Source organism: Cherax quadricarinatus, chromosome 17 (genome assembly GCF_038502225.1).
Source record: "Cherax quadricarinatus isolate ZL_2023a chromosome 17, ASM3850222v1, whole genome shotgun sequence".
NCBI classification, from domain to species: Eukaryota; Metazoa; Arthropoda; class Malacostraca; order Decapoda; family Parastacidae; genus Cherax; species Cherax quadricarinatus.
In genome coordinates, this window is record NC_091308.1 from 50,476,921 (window position 1) to 50,502,118 (window position 25,198).

Sequence of the window (25,198 nt, forward strand, 5' to 3'; positions counted from 1 at the left end):
ATTTTGAAAAAAAAAAAAATTATTTTTTTCTTACAGAATTAAAGAGCATATTTTTGTGAAGGTAATAAGACAAAAAAAATTCTGATCAGTACTTACCGAGATACAGTGCCAAGAAGTTTGTCAAAAATGATGTGGTGGCGGCAACATCGACGAATTCCACACGCGCATTACATTATTTTGCGGTTTTTATTGTTTTTTCTTTTCTTTTCCAATTTTTTTCTATTCCTACTAACATTTGGGGCCTGAGAGACCAATACTGTATATATATAAACTCACTGTATTGAACACAATAACTGCACTAAAGTTATTATCATTGTTTACCACTGTTGTTTATTACAATAAACATGCACAAATCTTGTATAATACTAATGTTCTATCATATATTTACATATTTACAATCACTGGACATGGTTTTAGAACTGCTGGAGCTTGTGGAACTCCTCGAAACAAGGCACCATGCACAGAGGGACCTTACATTCCTCACACATAAACCGAGTGTCTTTGCGTCTTTGTTGCCGTCGTTTTGTTTGTGCACAGACGATGCATCTCTTCTGAGCAAATTTCTTCTGAGTTGAAGGACGTTGTATTATGAAATGATCACCTTCCCTCCTCAAACGCTTGGGTATATCCTGAGGAATTCGAGGACCGTGTTGTATAGCAGGTGTTCTTACCTGGTACTTCATTATGAGTTGTCTGACAACAGACAAACAAAATTCACCATACGGTGGTCTGTTGCCAGTCTTTATTTGGTACATATTATATGCATTGAGCATTGAAATGTCCATGAGATGGAAGAAAAGTTTCATGTACCACTTGTAACTCTTAAGAACACAGTCAACAAAACCAATCTGAATGTCACATTTGTCAACCAAGCGCATGTTTTGTGTATAATCAATCACTGTCACTGGTTTTCGAATACGTTCATTAGTCACTCGATCAACTTTGCCACTGTCTTGCATTTCATTACGGTGAATGGTTGTCAACAATGTGACATCTCGTTTGTCATGCCACCGTAATGCCATGATGTCATTGGCAGTAAACACCTGCACGTCATCACGAGCACCTGCGTTGAGCCTGGGCATATGTTTATGATTAGAACATGCGTTCTAATCACTTTCCCGGAGTGGCAGCGGCAGCGGCAGCAACGGTATCCTGCCAGCTCTTCTTTCTCAAAAAACATCGCTCAACAAAACTTGTGATGGCCTAAAGTGAAAGTTCAACTACATGAACCCACGTAGACCACAACATGACCCAAGAATACTAAGAATGTAACCCAAATCTTGACAAAATTAGAAGATCTAAGGAAGACAGCCCTGCTAACCCAAACACTGCCTCCGCTGCCAGACAATCACTTAACCCAAGCTCCGAGAAAACAAGCCTTCTCCTCCATTGCTACACAGTATCTACTTCAGTGATACTATGAAAGGATATCGCAGAAGAATCAACACCAGTAATAAAAGAATAACAGCAAGGACCCTAGAACTCAACTTGTCTACCCAGCAGGACGCCAGTGTATCATCAACCCCTCTCTCCGCCGCCACCCAAGGAACAACAACAACAACAACAACAAACATGGCTGACTCCCCCTCCAACTCCACTCCCTTCAAAGGATTCACCCATGATAACTCAGGTATGATTATTCCTGACAATATCAAGGACTACATCGTTGCTCTAGAAAATGAAATCAAAGATATCAAAGCAACACTCGAGCGACGAGAATCCAAGATAACCAACCTCGAGAATAAGATCCAAAACCTTGAAGAGAAGATTACATCGGGAAGTGTTGACACAGAAAATACTCTAAAAGCAGCTATAGCCAGTCACACTGAGCAAATAACAACAATAAATATGAAGGTTGAAGAAGCAATCAAGGACTGGAATCAGAACATGCACACTCGACTAAATGAATACCTTGATTTCCAAGACGACAAAACTGAACAAGATAAGTTGTCTGATGCAGTTATAATAAACAGTCCACACATTCCTAGTGACATAACACAAGCACAGTGCAAAGAAACTGCTGTCAGGATAATACAGGACCACGTACAAGTCATCGTGCAAAACAATGAAATCAAAGAAACACGTTTGCTAGGAAAACCAGGAAGTAAACACAGTATAATGATCCGACTTCATTCATACGATAAAAGAAAGGACCTAATTAAATCAGCAATTACAATGAAAAATGGAGTGTACATAAATGAGTGTCTAACAAAAAAACGTCAAAACCTTCTGTTCAGGCTGAGAAAACTTAAACAGGAAAACAAAATACATCAGTGTTTCACGCGAGATGGGAAAATACTAGTAAGGAAAACATCAACAGGACAACAATATACTATCTCAAATGAACACGATTTCTCTACCTTCCTTAGAAAAGCTGACATTTTTGTAACAGATTAGATAAGTGCCCTTAATACATATATACGTGTGGTGCATATAGTGTACGTTACTGTTATATTGTACATTATTATTTTTATTATTTTTCATCACTAGCTAATCAAATACCTCCAATACTCCATACTTCTTTCTTACTACTATAAATTGCTCATAATTTTAAATTACAAGTCAAATCTTACTCCAAATTAATAATATTCATTATTCTTACCTGTCCATTTAATTTTGTTTATCACTACTTGTTTTTTAGTCACTTTTTATTGTGTATGCAATTAGTGTATATTCCAATTACTTTTTTGCAAGTACCAAAACTATCTTTTGCTAGCTAGTACCAACTACCTCATTTTTTTTACTTTTATTGTGCAATAAACTGCTCAATTTATTTAATATTACAAATCAGATCTTACTCCTAAACCAATATTATTTCATAGTGACCACCTGTCCATTTAACTTTGTTTACCATTACTTAATTTTAGTCCCTCATATATTTTCTCCTTTATTTTAGCTTTATATAACTACCCTAGTTTATACATTCACAATTGTTAAAATAATCAAGGTGCTATTCTCAGGTGCTAAAGTAGAATAAGTTCACAACTTTGCCATTATATTCCAAAACTACCTTAGCTCATTATTTTACATTTGTTAAATAATTCAGGTGCTATTTTTTAGCTTAAGACTATTTACTTTGTTTTATACTTAATTCTAACTATAGATTCACTACAAATCTTATGATTACAAGCATTGATCCTGATACCAACCTCTTATTTAATGACTTAAATGATTCAAACAGTTACTGTAATTACTACACTGCAGAACAATCAAAGGCACTTCTCAGTGCCAACAACAACATAACTATCTTTAACTACAATATCAGATCTTTAAGCAAGCATTACGATGACCTCATAGCATTACTAAATTCCTTACATGCCAATATGTCCATCATTACACTAACTGAAACCTGGCTAAAGCCTGATAGTACAGATGTCTATGCCATTCCTGGTTACACAGCCATACACAACTGTAGGCCAGACCAACAAGGGGGTGGCACAGCCATATACTACTCAGACCAACTAGAATGTATCACTAATACTTGCACAAGGGATGAACATGGGGAATATATAATAACCAAATTCAAATCCAAATACCTACAAAAACCTCTCACATTGATAAACATTTACAGAGTTCCACAGTCAAACATTAGCCAATTTAGTCAAAACCTAGGAAGTATGATAACTGATGCACGCATGAACAAAGATCACTTACTACTCTCAGGTGACTTCAATATAAATCTCCTGCAAGACCAGGACCCACACGTTACTGAATTCACAAACACAATGAGTAACTGTATGTTGCTACCAACAGTAACAAAACCTACAAGAGTTACAGAGACTAGTGTTTCCCTACTTGACCACATCTGGACCAACACCATATCCCCTTTAAAATCAGGCATAATTACAGATAATACCACAGACCACTACCCTACTTTTCTCATAACAACTCTTGGTAAATTACCCCAAGACACTACTAAAGTCACCTTCAGACTTCACAATGAGGCAGCCATTAATAACTTCACAACAGCAGTAGCAAACATTGACTGGCACACTGAGCTAGAAATCTATACAGATATTGACGAATGTATTAATAATTTTCTAAAAAAGACCCAATACCTCTATAACAAGCACTGCCCTAAAAAAACTAAACAGATGACAGCTAAGAGACTGAACAGTCCCTGGTTAACACCCAGCATTCTCAAATCCATAAATACAAAACACCAATATGAAAAACAGTACAGAATGGGTCACATAACCAGAGACCAAACAAAACGTTACTCGTCAGTCCTAACCAGCCTGATAAGAAGGGCAAAAAAATTGTATTATGAGAACAGATTATCCAACTTACGAGGTGATATAAAAAAGACCTGGAAAACCCTATCAGAAATTCTAGGAACAAAAAAGATATCACGAAATAGCGAAATAAAATTAGCAAAATCAGATGAACCCCAACTCCCACCAACAGAAACAGCAAACAGACTCAATGACTTCTTCTCCACTATAGGACAAAACCTTGCCAATAAAATCCCAAGCTCAGATACCCCACCAAATGACTACCTCACTGGCAACTACCCGAACACACTGTTCCTAGCTCCGACTAACCCATACGAAGTCTCCCTTATTATCAACACGCTAAAAAACAAGGCAGGAGATTTAAATACCTTACCACCCTTTATATACAAAAAAGTGTCACAAGTGCTATCACCAATCATTGCAACACTCTTTAACAAATCCATTGAATCCTCCACCTTCCCCACAGTACTCAAAATAGCAAGGGTCACCCCGATCCACAAAGGAGGAGACCAAACAGAGTTGAATAACTATAGGCCAATATCCAACTTACACCCTCTCTCAAAAATCTTCGAAAAATTAATTCATAAACGAATCTACTCCTACCTTATCTCCCAAAACATACTCAACCCCTGCCAATTTGGATTCAGGCCAAATAAAAATACTAATGATGCTATTATACACATGCTAGAACATATATACACTGCAATAGAGAAAAAAGAAGTCCCACTGGGGATCTTCATTGACTTACGTAAAGCTTTTGATACAGTTAACCATGATTTGCTCCACGTAAAATTGTCACACTATGGTATAAGAGGGCACTCCCTCAACTACCTCAAGTCATACCTCAGCAACAGAAGCCAATATGTGTATGCAAATGGGGCAAACTCTTCTGCACAACCAATTACAGTTGGTGTCCCACAGGGAAGTGTCCTTGGCCCTCTTCTCTTTCTCCTATACATAAATGACCTACCAAATGCTTCACAATTACTCAAACCCACACTATTTGCAGATGACACTACATACGTCTTCTCCCACCCGAGCCCAGTCACGCTAGCCAATACTGTAAATACAGAATTACAGAAAATATCTACCTGGATGAGGACTAACAAACTTACACTAAACATTGACAAAACCTACTTCATTCAGTTTGGTAACAGAGCTACAGATGTCCCTCTTAACATAATGATAAACGGATCACCTATCACAAAGCTAACAGAGGGAAAATTCTTAGGAATCCACCTTGATAATAGACTCAAATTTCATACACATATACAACAAATTTCTAAGAAAATTTCCAAGACTGTAGGCATACTATCGAAGATACGGTACTATGCTCCACAGTCAGCCCTCCTGGCCCTATATCACTCTCTTATTTACCCCTATCTCACCTATGGAATTTGTGCATGGGGCTCAACAACAAGTAACCATCTCAGACCACTAATTACCCAACAAAAGGCTGCAGTTAGAATGATAACAAATTCTCACTATAGGCAGCACACTCCACCAATATTCAATACACTAAACCTATTCACCATACAAAACATTCATACTTATTACTGCACCTATTACATACATAGAACACTTAACTCTGATATTAACCCTCCCCTCAAACATCTCCTTGCCAACCTCAACAGAACACATGACCATAACACAAGGCACAGATCACTCTTTGATGTTCCTCGTGTCCACCTCACACTATGCAAAAACTCAATGCACATAAAAGGCCCTAAAATCTGGAACTCATTACCTGTAAATATAAAAGAAACACTACCTGTTTATAAATTCAAGTCTCTTCTAAAAGATCACTTACTCACCCAAAACCAAATAAATACTGAATAACTGAACCTTATAAATTGTATATCTTAAATGTTTCTCACAATTATATCACATAAATGTTAAACCTAAAACCCAATCTAACTTTATTATTTTTTAAATACACTACCTAACAGAATACTCCATTCTACTGAATGTACAACAATGCATACAACCATATGACCTGTCTTTGTAATACTCACTTGTGCTTTATAGTAATCTGTTTACATTAAAGTTTTATCACCGATGTCATCATTGCTTAGTTCATCTTAAGTTAATTTTAAGCCAGCCCGTAATGCTATGCATAGTATAAGTGGCTTTGGCATACTGCTCTTTTCTGTATTTTTTGTACCTCTGTATGTGTGCACAAATTTTTAAATAAATAAATAAATAAATAAATAATGTGTGTGGCACTGTGCCACACACATCTGTCTTGTTCACTCGCATGAAATCACTGAGTAATGGGCTTGTGTACCAGTTATCGGTATATAATGTATGCCCCTTACCAAGATAAGGTGCCATCATGTTTCTCACTACGTCACCTGAGATACCCAATAACATCTTGGTATCTTTCAATGTTTTACTACCCGTGTATACAACAATATCCAACACCAGGCCACTGTCACAATCACAGAACACAAACAGTTTTATACCAAAGCGTTTCCTCTTGCTCGGTATATACTGCTTGAATGACAGTCTACCTTTGAACAAAATCAAAGACTCGTCAATTACAAGATTCTTGAATGGATAAAAGTATATGCTGAACTTTTGTTTGAGATACATGAAATCATTTCTAATCTTGTATAACCTGTCACTTCTGTCAGGCCTGGTTTTGTCAGAGAAGTGCAACATATGTAAGAGTAAGATAAACCTGTTCACTGGTATGATTTCACTGAAGACCGGGGTAGAAATTAGCCAATCTGTGGACCAGTATGCTTTTATATTATGCTTATAGACGTGAGGCATAAGCATTATTGTTGCAAATAGCAAATACATTTCTGCAACAGTCGTCTCTTTCCACCTGTGTAGTCTTGACTGTGGTGATAAGATCGTATTTGCCATGGTGTACTCAAAATACTTATTACTTTCCCTGACAATAATTTCCATCAATGGCTGGTCAAAGAATAATTCAAAGAATTCCAGTTCAATGGCTGTGGTTCCAAGGGGACAAGTAGGTAGAATTCCATTTTGAGAGTCATCAAAGTGGTGAGGCTTGGGAACAAAATTGGGATTTTGCTGCCAATCCCACATACGGTTTGCTGGTGGATACTGGACATCATAGGCTGGTTGTGCGGGTGGTTGTGGTTGTGGTGGGCTGGTGGCTGGCGCTCCGCTTTGTCCTTGAACTGACGAGTCAGCAGCGTGGGTCCCAGCGTGGCCCGGTGAGTCACGCATGGAGGTGCCACTACCATCACCACTAACACCATCCACTGATGCCTGTGGTCTATCCATGCCAAGTGTAGCCACATCATCCTCACTATCACTACCTAAAACTGGTGTTGGGCCACGGGATGTACTCCTGGATGTACTCCGGGATGTACTCTGGGATGTACTCCAGGATGTACTCCGTCCCCTGGGCACAGCATAGGGTACACTACCCGAGCGCATGCGGCGGCAAACATACCGACGCTTCACTGGTGAATATGATTCCTCACTATCACTACTCGAATGATCACAGTCCACGTCACTAGCATCATCATTACTGAAGTCAGAGGCCTGGCCACGCGAAAATATTAGTTTTCTCTTGCGATGAGGAACAACCGACTGTGAGTCACGAGTGCCCACACCAGAGGTAGAAGGTTGAGGATCGTCAGGGTTTTCTGCACTATTATCGATATCCTGGTCATTCTTTTCGGTCACTAACTGATCAAAGCCGTAGAATTCGTCTTCATTTCCACTTCCATCAGTGTCAAAACTATCAGATAGGAAGAGGAGAGTCCCAATTTTCCAGGGAGTGAGAGCTGACTTGCGACGAGGCATGGTGAACAAGGGTAACTGAGCCGGTATTCCCACAATGCTATGCGGGCGCCTAGATTTTTTGTTTATGGCGCACATCCACCACGCAGACCCGTTCTCTCACATGTAGGCCTATGAGCGTTTTCGCGCTAAATTTGACTGCGCTAGAATTTTGGCGTAGATCTACGGTTTGGACACTCAACGTGAAGCCGTAGATCTACGGGACGGACCCTGAAAGGGTTAAATTCTTGGACACTGGGGCACCACTTTAGATTTTGGCGTTGGACCCTGAAAGGGTTAAGACTACACATATTTTAAAGTAAATAATGAGTGTACTGTATGTGTATTTTACCTCTCTGAGATGTTTTAAATATTGTATATTAAGTATGAGACGGGGAGCCAGAGCTACCTACACCTGGGCTACCTACACCTGGGCTACCTACACCTGGGCTACCTACACCTGGGCTACCTACACCTGGGCTACCTACACCTGGGCTACCTACACCTGGGCTACCTACACCTGGGCTACCTACACCTGGGCTACCTGCACCTGGGCTACCTGCACCTGGGCTACCTGCACCTGGGCTACCTGCACCTGGGCTACCTGCACCTGGGCTACCTACACCTGGGCTACCTACACCTGGGCTACCTGCACCTGGGCTACCTACACCTGGGCTACCTACACCTGGGCTACCTGCACCTGGGCTACCTACACCTGGGCTACCTACACCTGGGCTACCTACACCTGGGCTACCTACACCTGGGCTACCTATACCTGGGCTACCTACACCTGGGCTACCTATACCTGGGCTACCTACACCTGGGCTACCTGCACCTGGGCTACCTGCACCTGGGCTACCTACACCTGGGCTACCTACACCTGGGCTACCTACACCTGGGCTACCTACACCTGGGCTACCTGCACCTGGGCTACCTACACCTGGGCTACCTACACCTGGGCTACCTACACCTGGGCTACCTGCACCTGGGCTACCTGCACCTGGGCTACCTGCACCTGGGCTACCTACACCTGGGCTACCTACACCTGGGCTACCTACACCTGGGCTACCTACACCTGGGCTACCTGCACCTGGGCTACCTACACCTGGGCTACCTGCACCTGGGCTACCTGCACCTGGGCTACCTACACCTGGGCTACCTACACCTGGGCTACCTACACCTGGGCTACCTGCACCTGGGCTACCTGCACCTGGGCTACCTGCACCTGGGCTACCTACACCTGGGCTACCTACACCTGGGCTACCTGCACCTGGGCTACCTGCACCTGGGCTACCTACACCTGGGCTACCTACACCTGGCTTCCTACAAATAAGTACTACTACTCACCTCTCTCCTTGCATTAAGATTACAAATACTTTAAGATAAGTAATGAATTTACTGTGAATGTATTTTACTTTGTGTGTTTTTAATGCCTAGTTCTATTACTATCTTTATATAATTTAGTGTAAACTTTTTGTCTGGCATTTATATGCATTTATAAATGGAATAAAATGGCGTTCTGCCTTCCAGCGATGTCTGCTTTCCGGCGACAGCCTGGAACCTAACCCGCCGTATAAGTGGGGCCCTACTGTACTCAAAAATTCTAGCGGCTTCAAATCAAGCAGGAGAAAGCTGGTAGGCCCACATGTGAGAGAATGGGTCTTTGTTGTCAGTGTGCACAGTAATAAAAAAAAACCCTGCAGCACACAGTGCATAATGAGAAAAAAATTCTGACTTGTTTTTTTATTAAAATGCCGATTTTGTGGTGTATTTCCGTATCGTATTTATGGTTGTATTCTCATTTTCTTGGTGTCATTTGATAAATGGAAAACATATTATAGAAATAGAGGTGATTTTGATTGGTTTTACTTTGAAAAGAACCTTGAAATGGAGCTCAAGGTAGGGAAAATGTTTGATTTTTGCCAATGTTCAAAAGTAAACAAATGATGTCATTGTCCAATAAATGTCCAACTAGCCATTCTAATATGCAGTCATGAATGGGTTGACATTATTTATACAATTATTACAATATTGCAGTAGTCTGCATAACAGTAAACCTTTTTTTTTTTTTTATTTTTTGCTTGAATAAAAATTCAAAATAGAATGCAAGAAAGCAAGAGTAATATCAGAGGGGCCGGGGGACGTGACTGATGAACAAAGAAAGTGTTGTTTTAGAGCCAGGAATGTCTGCATTGTTCATTCTGGACCCTGTTTTGAAATTGGCATATTTTTTAATTTGCATGAAATTGGCCAAATTGCAAATTTCTGACCACATTATTGGGTAGTTGGAATTGATAAATGGGTAGTTTCTTGTACTCAGTCGATAGAACAAATGGAGTTCTAAAGAAATAGCTATGAGTTTGGTGGACTGGAACAATGGAATTAGCTGAAAATAGGGCTCAAAGTGGGCGAAATCGCCGATTCATAAATATCGCCGAGGTCGCTAACTTTGCAAGAGCGTAATTCCGTAAATTTTCCGTCAAATTTCGTTCTTTTGGTGTCATCACCATCGGGAAAAGATTCTCTTATCATTTCATGAGAGATTTTTTTTTTTTTTCCAAAAATTTTTCGACACTAGGAGACACCTCAGGATTTGAGGGTGTGACAGTTATGGGGTTATAATTTTTTTGGTAGGTAGTGTATGTTGGTGTTGAGATTCAGCTTATTTTCTCAATTTGTATATTTAATGTCATCAATTTTTTTTTTTTTTTTAAGCACATCAGCCGTATCCCACCGAGGTAGAGTGACCTGAAAAGTTTTTATTTTTATATTTAGTAATTTATATGGGAGAAAGGGTTACTAGTCCCTTACTCCTGGTAATTTAGTTACCTTTTTTTTATAGAATGGCCCTTTTGTAATATTATTGATTACAAATGTAAGGCACTGGTCATTTGTTGTATACTTGATTATATTTATTATTTTAGGTGCTATTATGTTGGTTCAGATATGATTAAAAATAGAAGCAGATGTTTCAGTGATTCTAGTGGGTTTTCTAATTGAGGGGAGTAAAGAGCAAGCAAGCAGTACTACCTTCTTTCTTTCAACAAATCGGCCGTTTATCACCAAGGCACGGTGGCCCAAAAAGAAAAACACTTTTGCTGTCACTCACACTATCACTGTTTTGCCAGAGGCACACAGATATGACAGTTCAGATGTCACTCCAAACAATAAATATCTCAACTTCTCCTTGAGAGTGCAGGCACTGCACTTCCCACCTCAAGACTTGGGTCTAGTTAGCCAGACGTACAATATGTGTTTAGAAAACAAAACTCAGCACCTTGGAGTTGTTGCTAAGGTATGTGTTGAGGTCTTCAGCAAATATTAAGCAATTTTTGAGTTCTATGTTTATCATGTTTCTCAAATATTCAGTGAAGTTTGGTATGTTGGTTTGAGGTATTCTGTAAGTTGATTAAGGTATTAGATCAGTAATTTTGCTTTTAAATTAAGCAAGGACCTATATTTTCACCATGGAAGAAACTATAATGCAGCCTCTGCAGCAAAATCTTTGCCATGAAACTCGAAAAAGTTGCTTGCCATTGATCAAGTGGCAAACGGTTTTTGCTTGTTTTCAACCATGTAAAGAAAATGAATGAGACATGTGTTGAATGAGACATGTGTTGCGAGTGTGGGACATGTTAGTCTCACACTCCATTTGTATCTTTTTCCCTGTACTTTTGTTGCCATCTACAGTTATTTCTGTCATTCATAATGGGTCAGGAGAGGCTTTGTATGGTGAAGACTGGTGTCATCACTTTTCTGGGGGAGGGAGTCCTTGTGAAGGATATTTTCAGAGAGGCCGAGATACATCCCTCAGTCTATCCGGAACCTCAATGTTGCTGCAAGCAATTTGCCTCATGGTACAACTCCCATTACAAAGAAGGGGTCTGGAGGGCCCTACAAATTTCAGTTTAAAGACAATCCAAAATAAACCTCTTAGGCATTCCAGCCACTAAATCAACCTTTCCTCTGTTTATTAATCATGTCCCCTTGCCTCTTCTTTAGCACCTGCTCTCCATATTAAACCCATTGTTACACAAAAATTTAAAGTTTTCACTCTGTTTCTCTCCTTAATGAAATGTAGCCAAAGAATGATTGGTCATGGTTTAAGCCATCTCAGTAATTGAGGCAAACTTATTAACCCTTTCAGGGTCTGTCCCGTAGATCTACGGCTTTACGTTCAGGGTCCAAACCGTAGATCTACGTCATGAGCTCAGCTCACTGATAAACTGTGAGTGGTACATTTGGGCCTAGATATGAGAGAATACATCTATGTGGTATGTGTGCACCACATAAAACAGATCCTGCAGCACACTGTGTATGAGAGAAAAAAAACTGAAATCATGATTTTTCGATTAAAACAGCAACTTTGCAGTGTTTTTTCGTATGTTTTTTATAGTTGTATTTGCAATTTCTTGGTCTCATTTGATAGAATGGAAGACATATTACAGAAATAGAGATGATTTTGATTGGTTTTAGCACTGGAAATGGCTTGAAACTGAGCTCAAAGTAGCAGAAATGTTAAATTTTTGCCGATATTCAAGAGTAAACAAACGACCTCACATGTCTAATACACGCCAGCTGGTGGGTCTAATATGCATTCACAAATATGGTGATGATATTTATACAATTATTACAGTATTGCATAACAGTAAATCTTCTATTTTTTGGTGTGAATAAAAATTTATTATGTGAATAAAAAATCAAAATGGAATTTATTTGTAAAGCCTCAAAACGTAACTAATGAACAGAGGAAATGTTAGTTTAGTTCCAGGAATACCTACATTGTTTATTCTGGACCCTATTTTGAAATTGGAATATTTTGAACTTTGTATTAAATTGGCCAAATTAACAATTTCCGATCACTTTAATTTGTAGTTGAAATAGTTGACTTGGCGATTTCTTGTGCTCAATCGATAGAATAGAAGTAATACTAATGAAATAGCTAAGAATTTGGTTGACTGGAATAATGTAATTGGCCTAAAATGGGAGTGAAAGTCGGCAAAATCGCCGATTCGTAAATATCGCTGACACATCAAAATTCGCAAGAGCATAATTTCGTCAATTTTCCATCAAATTTCGCACTTTTTGTTTTATTACCTTCACAAAAAGATTCTCTACCATTTCATAAGAAAAAATAACAAATTTTTTTTTTTTAAATTCTTGGACACTGGGGCACCACTTCAGATTTGGGCCTTGGACCCTGAAGGGGTTAAAAAGCCCATGAAACAGACCAGGTAGGTAAAGGGGGGAGCCCTACTATTCCACAAGAAAATTTCCCAAAATCAAATAATTTCACTGTTTGAGGCCTATTTCAAGCCACTTCAGGTATGAAACCCACCAAAATTATTTCAGTAGTATGTCTTTTAGTTTATCAATTGAAACCATGAAAACTGTCCTAAAAAACACCTCAGTCACTATATTAACCCTTTTGGTGTCTGTCCCATTATATAAAATATGTATTATTACCAAACCTCTTTCTACACACAGTTCAATTAAAGGCTCCCCATTTTCATTTACCCCTGGCACCCCAAATTTACCTATTACTCCCTCCATAAAATTTTTACCCACTTTAGCATTGAGATCCCCAACCACAAGTACTCTCTCACTTAGTTCATAACTCCCCATGCACTCACTCAACATTTCCCACAAAATCTCTCTCTCCTCTACACTTCTCTCTTCTCCAGGTGCATAAACACTTAATGTAACCCACTTTTCACATCCAACCCTTATTTTACTCCACATAATCCTTGAATTTATACATTTATATTAGCTTTGTTTCACTTAGAGCCAGGACCTTCAACTTCTTTTCATTCATAACATCCACAATCATCTCTATCATTCGCACTACAACCACACACATTCAAACATCCCACTTTAAAGGTTTTCTTCTTCTTTTTAGTAGGCTATACGGGAAAAGGGGTTACTAGCCCAGCGTTCCTGGCGTTTTAGTTGACTTTTACAACATGCATGCCTTGTGGAGGAAAGATTCTCATTCCACTTTCCCATGGATGTGAAAGGAAAAATAATAAGAACAAAAGCTATTAAGATAAAATCAAAGAAAACTCAGATGAGTATGTATACATAAATGTATACATGCATGTGTAGTGTGCGTGTGACCTGAGTGTAAGTAGAAGTAACAAGATGTACCTTAAATCTTGCTTGTTTATGAGACAGAAAAAAGACACCAGCAATCCTGCCATTATTTAAAACAAATACAGGCTTCTGTTTTACACTCAGTTGGCAGTACGGTAGTACTTCCCTGGGCAGTTGCTGTCTACCAACCTACTACCTACATTCAATATATATATTAGTGTTAACACTTCAGGTTCAAACCTATGAACTTCGACAAGGGAGACACTAGTGTGTATGTGTACCCGACAATATAACATGTATAATTATTTATCCCATGTGTTCTTCATCTTTCATAATTTTTTACTTGAATGCTATTTTTAAGAACATCACTACTGTGTTGGAGATAGATGTGGGATTAAAAAATAAAGAACCTGATAGGTGGGTGTTGTCACAGTTGCTGTGCTGATGACACAGCAAATAGCAACTGTGACTCCTGCACTAACCTTTGCAACTACTCTTTGGAGAAGTTGCAAAGGTTAGAGGAGTTTGGGAGGGTTTACCTGGAGAATGAAATTAAGTGAACACAGAAAAGAGCAAGATAATGAGAGTAAACTGTAAGTTTCAATTGAAAAAAATTTTGTCAGATGTTGTGAAAGATAAGATGAATCATAGACTATATAAAGGGGAAAGAAAGTTAATCTATGGGGGCAAAGATTGAATGTACCAGTGTTTTTTTTTTTTTTTTTTTTTTCCCCAACAAGTCGGCCGTCTCCCACCGAGGCAGGGTGACCCAAAAAAAAAAAAAAAAAAAAAAGAAAATCCCCGAAAAGAAAATACTTTCATCATCATTCAACACTTTCACCACACTCACACATTATCACTGTTTTTGCAGAGGTGCTCAGAATACAACAGTTTAGAAGCATATACGTATAAAGATACACAACATATCCCTCCAGAACTGCCAATATCCCAAACCCCTCCTTTAAAGTGCAGGCATTGTACTTCCCATTTCCAGGACTCAAGTCTGACTATATGAAAATAACCGGTTTCCCTGAATCCCTTCACTAAATATTACCCTGCTCACACTCCAACAGATCGTCAGGTCCCAAGTATCATTCGTTTCCATTCACTCCTGTCTAACACGCTCATGCACGCTTGCTGGAAGTCCAAGCCCTTCGCCCACAAAACCTCCTTTACCCCCTCTTTCCAACCCTTTCGAGGACGACCCCTACCCCTCTTTCCTTCCCCTATAGATTTATATGCTTTCCATGTCATTCTACTTTGATCCATTCTCTCTAAATGACCAAACCACCTCAACAACCCCTCTTCTGCCCTCTGACTAATGCTTTTATTAACTCCACACCTTCTCCTAATTTCCACACTCCGAATTTTCTGCATATTTACAACACACATTGCCCTTAGACAGGACATCTCCACTGCCTCCAACCGTCTCCTCGCTGCTGCATTTACCACTCAAGCTTCACATCAATATAAGAGTGTTGGTACTACTATACAGTGGACCCCCGCATAACGATGGCATCACATAGCGATTATTCCGCATACCACTTACTTTAATCGCAAAATTTTTGCCGCGCATACCGATTAAAAACCCGCTCACCGATTTTCGTCCGAGACGCGTCCAATGTGCGCCCTCAGCCAGCCTCACATGTGCCGCCCGTGCCATTGTTTACCAGCCAGCCTCCGCGGTAACATCCAAGCATACACTCGGAATATTTCGTATTATTACAGTGTTTTCGGTGCTGTTTCTGGAAAATAAGTGACCATGGGCCCCAAGAAAGCTTCTAGTGCCAACCCTGTGGTAAAAAGGGTGAGAATTAGTATGGAAATTAAGAAAGATTTTGAAGGGTTTGGGGCTAACCCTGAGAAGCCTATGCCAGTTGTGGAATCCATTGTGCCTACTTCAAAAATTAAGGAAATGTGTGCACAGTGGGTTGAACTGCAAACCTTTATGGATGAAAATCACCCTGACACAGCTGTTGCAAGCCGTGCTGGTGACTATTTCAATGACAATGTTGTGGCCCATTTTAGACAAATCGTAAAGGAACGGGAGGTACAGAGCTCTATGGACAGATTTGTTGTGCGACAGAGGTCCAGTGACTCTCAAGCTGGTCCTAGTGGCATTAAAAGAAGAAGGGAAGTAACCCCGGAAAAGGACTTGCTACCTCAAGTCCTAATGGAAGGGGATTCCCCTTCTAAACAATAAGTTCGACACTCTCCCCTCCTCCCATCCCATCAATCATCACCAGATCTTCAATAAAAGTAAGTGTCATGTAAGTGTGCATGCCTTTTTCAGTTTGTGTGTATTAAAATTAACATTTCATGTGGTAAAAAAATTTTTTTTTCATACTTTTGGGTGTCTTGCACAGATTAATTTTATTTCCATTATTTCTTATGGGGAAAATTCATTCACATAACGATTATTTCGCATAACAATTACCCCTCTTGCACGGATTAAAATCGTTAACCGGGGGTCCACTGTACTTTCATACATTCCCGTCTTTGCCTCCATAGGTAACGTTTTTTGACTCCACATATACGTCAACGCACCACTCACCTTTTTTCCCTCATCAATTCTATGATTAACCTCATCCTTCATAAATCCATCCGCCGACACGTCAACTCCCAAGTATCTGAAAACATTCACTTCTTCCATACTCCTCCTTCCCAATTTGATATCCATTTTTTCTTTATCTAAATCATTTGATACCCTCATCACCTTACTCTTTTCTATGTTCACTTTCAACTTTCTACCTTTACACACATTCTCAAACTCATCCATTAACCTTTGCAATTTTTCTTTAGAATCTCCCATAAGCACAGTATCATCAGCAAAAAGTAACTGTGTCAATTCCCATTTTGAATTTGATTTCCCATAATTTAATCCCACCCCTCTCCCGAACACCCTAGCATTTACTTCTTTTACAACCCCATCTATAAATATATTAAACAACCATGGTGACATTACACATCCCTGTCTAAGACCTACTTTTACCGGGAAGTATTCTCCCTCTCTTCTACATACCCTAACCTGAGCCTCACTATCCTCATAAAAGCTCTTTACAGCATTTAGTAACTTACCACCTATTCCATAAACTTGCAACATCTGCCACATTGCTGCTCTATCCACTCTATCATATGCCTTTTCTAAATCCATAAATGCAATAAAAACTTCCCTACCTTTATCTAAATACTGTTCACATATATGCTTCAATGTAAACACTTGATCTACACATCTTCTACCCACTCTGAAGCCTCCTTGCTCATCCGCAATTCTACATTCTGTCTTACCTCTAATTCTTTCAATTATAACTCTACCGTATACTTTTCCTGGTATACTCAATAAACTTATTCCTCTATAATTTTTACAATCTCTTTTGTCCCCTTTCCCTTTATATAAAGGGACTATACATGCTCTCTGCCAATCCCTAGGTACCTTCCCCTCTTTCATACATTTATTAAACAAAAGTACCAACCACTCCAACACTATATCCCCCCCTGCTTTTAACATTTCTGTCATGATCCCATCAGTTCCAGCTGCTTTACCCCCTTTCATTCTACGTAATGCCTCACGTACCTCCACCACACTTACATTCTGCTTTTCTTCACTCCTAAAAGATGGTATACCTCCCTGACCAGTGCATGAAATTACCGCCTCCCTTTCTTCCTCAACATTTAAAAGTTCCTCAAAATATTCTCGCCATCTACCTAATACCTCCCTCTCCCCATCTACTAACTCCCCTACTCTGTTTTTAACGGACAAATCCATACTTTCCCTAGGCTTTCTTAACTTGTTTAACTCACTCCAAAAATTTTTCTTATTTTCATTAAAATTTCTTGACAGTGCCTCTCCCACTCTTTCATCTGCTCTCCTTTTGCACTCTCTCACCACTCTCTTCACCTTTCTTTTACTCTCCATATACTCTTCTCTTCTTATAACACTTCTGCTTTGTAAAAACCTCTCGTAAGCTACCTTTTTCTCTTTTATCACACCCTTTACTTCATCATTCCACCAATCACTCCTCTTTCCTCCTGCCCCCACCCTCCTATAACCACAAACTTCTGCCCCACATTCTAATACTGCATTTTTAAAACTATTACAACCCTCTTCAACCCCCCCCCCCCCCCCCCCCACTACTCATCTTTGCACTAGCCCACCTTTCTGCCACCAGTCTCTTATATCTCGCCCGAACTTCCTCCTCCCTTAGTTTATACACTTTCACCTCCCTCTTACTTGTTGTTGCCACCTTCCTCTTTTCCCATCTACCTCTTACTCTAACTGTAGCTACAACTAAATAATGATCTGACATATCAGTTGCCCCTCTATAAACATGTACATCCTGGAGCCTACCCATCAACCTTTTATCCACCAATACATAATCTAACAAACTACTTTCATTACGTGCTACATCATACCATCATACATCGTACCAGTGTATTGGTATTAATCCTTTTGTATGGGTAAGACATTGGCTTCAAACATTGCATTGAGGTGGAGGAGAAGGTTGGAGGCAGTGGAGATGTCAGGTTTGAGAGCAATATGGTATAAATATTATGCAGAGAATGTGGGGTTACAAAGGACAGTATTATTCAAAAGGCAGAGGAGGGGTTGTTGAGGTGGATTGGGCATTTAGAGAAGATGGAGCAGAATAGGATGACAAGTGGGTGTATAAATCTGGGGTGGAAGGAAGAAGGGGTAGAGGATTATTACAGGAAGGTTCAGAGGGAAGGGGTGGTGGTGGTTTTGGGTGGTTGGCACCTATGCATCCAATAAGAGCATGAGTGTTGGATGAAGGTGAGTACAGACTAAGTGGGTTTTAGGGATTTGATGTGCTGTTGGAGTGTGAGCAAGTCCTAGAGATGGGAAATATAGTGCCTGTACTCTGAAGAAGGGTGAGGATGTCACAGTTTGGAGAGTCGTTTGAACTGTGATTGTGAATTCTGGCAAGACATTTATACTGTATATTGAATAATTAGTAGTGAATGTTCTTGATTTTTTGGTTTCCCTGCCTTGGTGGGAGATGGCAAATGTGTTAACATTAGAATTGTGTCAGCATTCAGTAAAACTACTAAACTTTTTTTTTTTTTTCAGATTGCTTGCAACTTGTTCCGAACTCTTCCTCCTTCGGATAACCCAGATTTTGACCCAGAAGAGGACGATCCAACGCTAGAAGCGTCTTGGCCACACTTACAGCTGGTCTATGAATTCTTTCTACGCTTCTTAGAGAGCCCCGACTTCCAGCCAGCAATTGGCAAGAGAGTTATAGATCAGAAATTTGTTTTACAGGTGAGCATGAATTGATTTTCCTTCTATTTCTCTATGATTAAGGAATGCAAATTTAATAATCTAGATTAAGGTTTTCTTGTAGGTGGATATCCTAGTTTCACAGATAGTTTAAGAGTACAGTGGACCCTCAACCAGCGATGGCATCGATTAACGATAAATCTGACTAGTGATACATTTTAATGCAAAAAAATTTTGCCTCGACTAGCACTTAAAAACCCGACCAGCGCGATTTGTTCCATATGAGATGCGTCCACTTTGGCCAGAGTGCGCCTCACTTGTCCCGTGGGTGCCAGTGTTTACAAGCCAGCCACCGCAGTCGCTTCCAAACATACAACTGGAACATTTCATATTATCACAGCCTATGTAGTGATTGCACCTGCAAAATAAGTCACCATGGGCCCCAAGAAAGCTTCTAGTGCCAACCCTACAGCAAAAAGGGTGAGAATTACTATGGAGATGAAGAAAGAGATCATTGCTAAGTATGAAAATGGAGTGCGTGTCTCTGAGCTGGTCAGGTTGTATAATAAACCCCAATCAACCATCGCTACTATTATGGGCAAGAAAACGGCAACCAAGGAAGCTGTTCTTGCCAAAGGTGCAACTGTGTTTTCGAAACTGAGATCGCAAGCAGTAGAAGATGTTGAGAGACTTACTGGTGTGGATAAACAATAAACAGATAGCAGGAGATAGCATCTCTCAAGCGATCATATGTGAAAAGGCTAGGAAGTTGCATGACGATTTAATTAAAAAAATGCCAGCAACTAGTGATGTAAGTGAATTTAAGGCAAGCAAAGGTTGGTTTGAGAGATTTAACCCTTTCAGGGTCCGTCCCGTAGATCTACAGCTTTACGTTCAGGGTCCAAACCGTAGATCTACGCCAAAATTCTAGCGCCGTCAAATTTAGCTCGAGAAGGCTGGTGGGCCTACATCTAAGAGAATGGGTCTGGGTGGTCAGTGTGCACACCATAGAAAAAATCTGGACGCCCACATGGCATTGTGGGAACGCCAGCAAAGTAGCTTTGTTCATAGTGCCTGGGGGCAAGATGCTCTCACTCCCCACTCACTCTCTGGGCGAATTCTGACTCTCCTCTTCACAACTTACAGTTCAAAGACTGATGAAAGTGGAGCTGAAGACGAATTCTATGGTTTTGAACCATATGGTACCATTGTGCCATATGGTACAATGGTACCATATGGTACAATGGTGCCATGTCATACAATGGTATCATATGGTACAATGGTATATGGTACAATGGTACCATATGGTACAATGTACCATATAGTACATTGTACCATATGGTACAGGGTACAGGGACCCTAATGGAAATAAATCTGACTTTTTTGGGTTATCCTAGGTTCTCCAAACATATGCTGCTAAGTATGATATTCTATGTAACTTTATTTGTGTATAACTAAATAAACTTACTTATGATGCCACATGCACTTGAGTAAGTTTATTCAGGTGTACAGAAATACAATTGCATAGATTATCATACATAGCAGCATACATATAAAATCCTAGGATAACCCAAAAAAGTCAGGGTGACTTATTTCTATAGTTATCCCTGTATCTGTACCATATGGTTTCCTGTACCGTATGGTACCCTGTACCGTATGGTACCCTGTACCATGTGGTACCCTGTACCGTATGGTACCCTGTACCATATGGTACCCTGTACCATATGGTACCCTGTACCATATGGTACCCTGTACCATATGGTACCCTGCACCATATATTATCCTGTACTGCATGGTACCCTTTACCACATAGTACAATGTACCATATGGTACCCTGTAGCATATGATACCGTGTACCATATGGTCAAGAGGTGTTGGTGGCATGAGACACCAGCCAAGACTGAGTAAGTGGCGACGCAAGACTCGGCAGTTTCCGAGACGAAGTGCTTTGTCATCCACCTCAAGGAACAGGTCAAGTTCCTGTACACTTGTAAATATATAATAGAACATTACTAATATACAACATTTTTGCATATTTTTGTTGTAAACAACTATTGTAAACAAAATAATAATGAAAATATTAGTGTGTTTGTGTTGAATACAACAGTACCATATGGTACAATGAACCATATGGTATCATTGTATTGTATGGTACAATGTACCATATGGTACCATTGCATCATATGGTACCATTACACCATATGGTACCATTGCACCATATGGTACCATTGTATCATATGGTACCATTGTACCAAATGGTGCCATTCTACCATATGGTACCATTGTATCATATGGTACCATTGTATCATGTGCCATTGTGCCATATTGTACCATATGGTGCCACTATCATATGATGCCATTGTACCATATGGTACCATTGCACGCTATGGTACCATTGCACCCTATGGCACCATTGTACCATATGGTACTATATGGTACCATTGTATCATGTGCCATTGTACCATATTGTATCATATGGTGCCATTGTACCATATGGTACCATTGCACCCTATGGTACCATTGTACCATATGGTACCATTGCACCCTATGGTACCATTGTACCATATGGTACTGTTGTATTCAACACAATAACCGCACTAATATTTTCATCATTTTGTTTACAATAAACTTGTAAACAAGTTTTGTAAGCAATATAATGATAAACAAATTAGTGCAGTTATTGTGTTAAATACAATGAGTGTACACTTATACAATATACATTATACTGGTCTCACAGGCCACAAATGTTATTAAAAAAAGAAAACAATTAGAATAGAAAAGAAAAAAGTATAAAAAAACAAAATAAAAAAATGGGATTTTGCAGAAGTCACTTATGTTGCAGTCACCTGGTCATTTTGGGTCAACTTCCCACTGCTGTATCTCGGCAAGTACTGATCAGAAAAAAAACTTTTTTTTTGTCTTATTACCTTCACAAAAATATACCCTTTAATTCTGTAAGATTTTTTTTTTTTTTTTTTTTTTCAAAATTTCTTGGACACTGGAGCACCACTTCAGATTTTGGCCTTGGACCCTGAAGGGGTTAAGAAGCGTGGTGGCATTCATAGTGTGATAAGGCATGGTGAGGCTGCCAGTTCGGACCACAAAGCGGCTGAAAAATATGTGGAGGAATTCAAGGAGTACATAGACAGTGAAGGACTGAAACCTGAACAAGTGTTTAATTGTGACGAAACAGGCCTGTTTTGGAAGAAAATGCCAACCAGGACCTACATTACTCAGGAGGAAAAGGCACTCCCAGGACATAAGCCTATGAAAGACAGGCTTACTCTGTTGATGTGTTCCAATGCTAGTGGTGATTGCAAAGTGAAGCCTTTATTGGTGTATCACTCTGAAACTCCCAGTGTGTTCAGGAAAAACAATGTCGTCAAGGCTAATTTGTGTGTGCTGTGGAGGGCAAACAGTAAGGCATGGGTCACTAGAGACTTTTTCTATGACTGGTTACACCATGCATTTGCCCCCACTGTGAAAAATTACCTCCTGGAAAATAAATTGGACCTTAAGTGCCTCCTGGTATTAGACAATGCTCCTGGTCATCCTTCAGACGTGGCAGAGTGACATTCTGGGGACATGAACTTCATTAAGGTGAAGTTTTTGCCTCCTAATACCACTCCTCTCCTGCAGCCCATGGACCAGCAGGTCATTGCAAACTTCAAGAAACTGTACACAAAAGCTATGTTTGAAAGGTGCTTTGTAGTGACCTCAGAAACTCAACTGACTCTAAGAGAGTTTTGGAGAGATCACTTCAGCATCCTCAATTGTGTAAACATTATAGGTAAGGCTTGGGAGGAAGTGTCTAAGAGGACCTTGAACTCTGCTTGGAAGAAACTGTGGCCAGAATATGTAGACAAAAGGGATTGTGAAGGGTTTGAGGCTAACCCTGAGAATCCTATGCCAGTTGAGGAATCCATTGTGGCATTGGGGAAGTCCTTGGGGTTGGAGGTTAGTGGGGAGGATGTGGAAGAGCTGGTGGAGGAGGACAAAGAAGAACTAACCACTGATGAGCTGCTAGATCATCTTGAACAGCAAGAGGGCAGACCTGAGGAAACTGCTTTGGAGGAGAGGATAGAGAAATTGAAGAAGTTGCCTACTTCTAAGATTAAGGAAATGTGTGCAAAGTGACTTGAAGTGCAAACCTTTTTTGATGAAAATCACCCTGACACAGCTACTGCAAGCCGTGTTGGCAACCTGTACACTGACAATGTTGTGAACCACTTTAGGAAAGTCATAAAGGAACGAGAGGTACAGGTATCTATGGACAGATATGTTGTGCGACAGAAGGCCAGTGACTCTGAAGCTGGTCCTAGTGGCATTAAAAGAACAAGGGAAGTAACCCCAGAAAAAGACTTGCTACCTCAAGTGCTAATGGAAGGGGATTCCCCTTCTAAACACTAAGTAGATCAATGGTCTCCCCTCCTCCCATCCCATCAGTCATCACCAGATCTTCAGTAAAGGTGAGTGTAATGTAACTGTGCATGTCTTCTTCAGTTTGTGTGTATTAAAATTAATATTTCGTGTGGTAAAATTTTTTTTTTTAAATACTTCGGGGTGTCTTGCACGGATTAATTTGATTTCCATTATTTCTTAGGGGGAAAATTAACTTGACTAACGATTATTTCGATTAACGATGAGCTCTCAGGAACGGATTAATATCGCTGGTTGAGGGTCCACTGTATATTTGTTTAACTTGGGAACTTAATGCAGATGTGTGAACATAAAATGAAGTTTTGTGTTGGAATTGTGGGTGTTTGGAAACTTTTATATTTGAGATGGAAGGGGAGGGATGTTTGTGCAGGATGTTGCTACTATTGGTTGGGATATCAGCAAACTTGGTATGCTTATGAATGACTGACCTGCAAAACGTTGGAAAAACGAGACACATGCTATTGCACTGGATTAGAAGTAAAATGTCCTCGAGGAGTAGTTTCACAAGTGAGGTACCACAGGGATCTGTGCTTGCCCCACCGATGTTTAGACTTCATACAAATGATTTCCCAAAAGTAACAAAATTTGCTGAACATGCTTGCAGATGATGCAAAGAGCCTTTGTAAGACAAAAAATAAAAATAATATTTTATCCCTGCAAGAAGACCTGAATTGAGCCAATGGTGGTAATGGATTCATTATGTAAATATACGAGTTGTCACAGCTGCTCTTTACTGATTACACTGTGCTTTTGGGAGATTCTGAAGAGAAGTTGTAAAGGTTGGTGGATGAGTTTGGTAGGGTATGTAAAAGAAGAAAATTAAAAGTGAATATAGGAAAGGTGACAAAAGATTAGATATCAGATTGGAGGGAGAGAGTATGGAGGAGGTGAATGCATTCAGATACAGTAATACCCCTGTTTTCGTCCTTAACCCTTTGACTGTCGCAACCCCCAATCCTGAGGTGTCTCCTGGTGTCACAAAATTTAAAAAAAAAAAATTATTTTTTCTTATGAAATGATAGAAAATCTTTTCCCGATTGTAATGACACCAAAAAAAACGAAATTTGATGGAAAACTGACGGAATTATGCCCATTTACCGATTTCAACTACCTAATAATGTGGTCAGAAATTTGCAATTTGGCCAATTTCACGAAAACTAAAAAATATGACAATTTCAAAATAAGGTCCAGAATGAACAATGCAGACATTCCTGGCTCTAAAATAACATTTTCTTTGCTCATCAGTCATGTCTCCAGGCCCCCATGATATTACTCTTGCTTTCTATTTTGAATTTTTATTCAAACAAAAAATAGAAGACTTACTATTATGCAGACTACTGCAATACTGTAATACGTATGTATAAATAACATCAACCCATTCATGACTGCATATTAGAATGGCTAGTTGGACATTTATTGG

At 39.7% G+C, this 25,198-nt stretch overlaps 1 protein-coding gene across 1 annotated transcript in view; it reads left to right on the forward strand.

The window, feature by feature from the left end:
* Nucleotides 1-25,198, forward strand: part of wdb (serine/threonine-protein phosphatase regulatory subunit widerborst) — a gene marked incomplete at its 3' end in the record, with an annotated part of 203,504 nt that overhangs the window by 64,084 nt on the left and 114,222 nt on the right. The window contains 1 exon segment of the mRNA XM_070085990.1: nucleotides 19,186-19,380. Coding sequence (XP_069942091.1) covers nucleotides 19,186-19,380 — 195 coding nt within the window.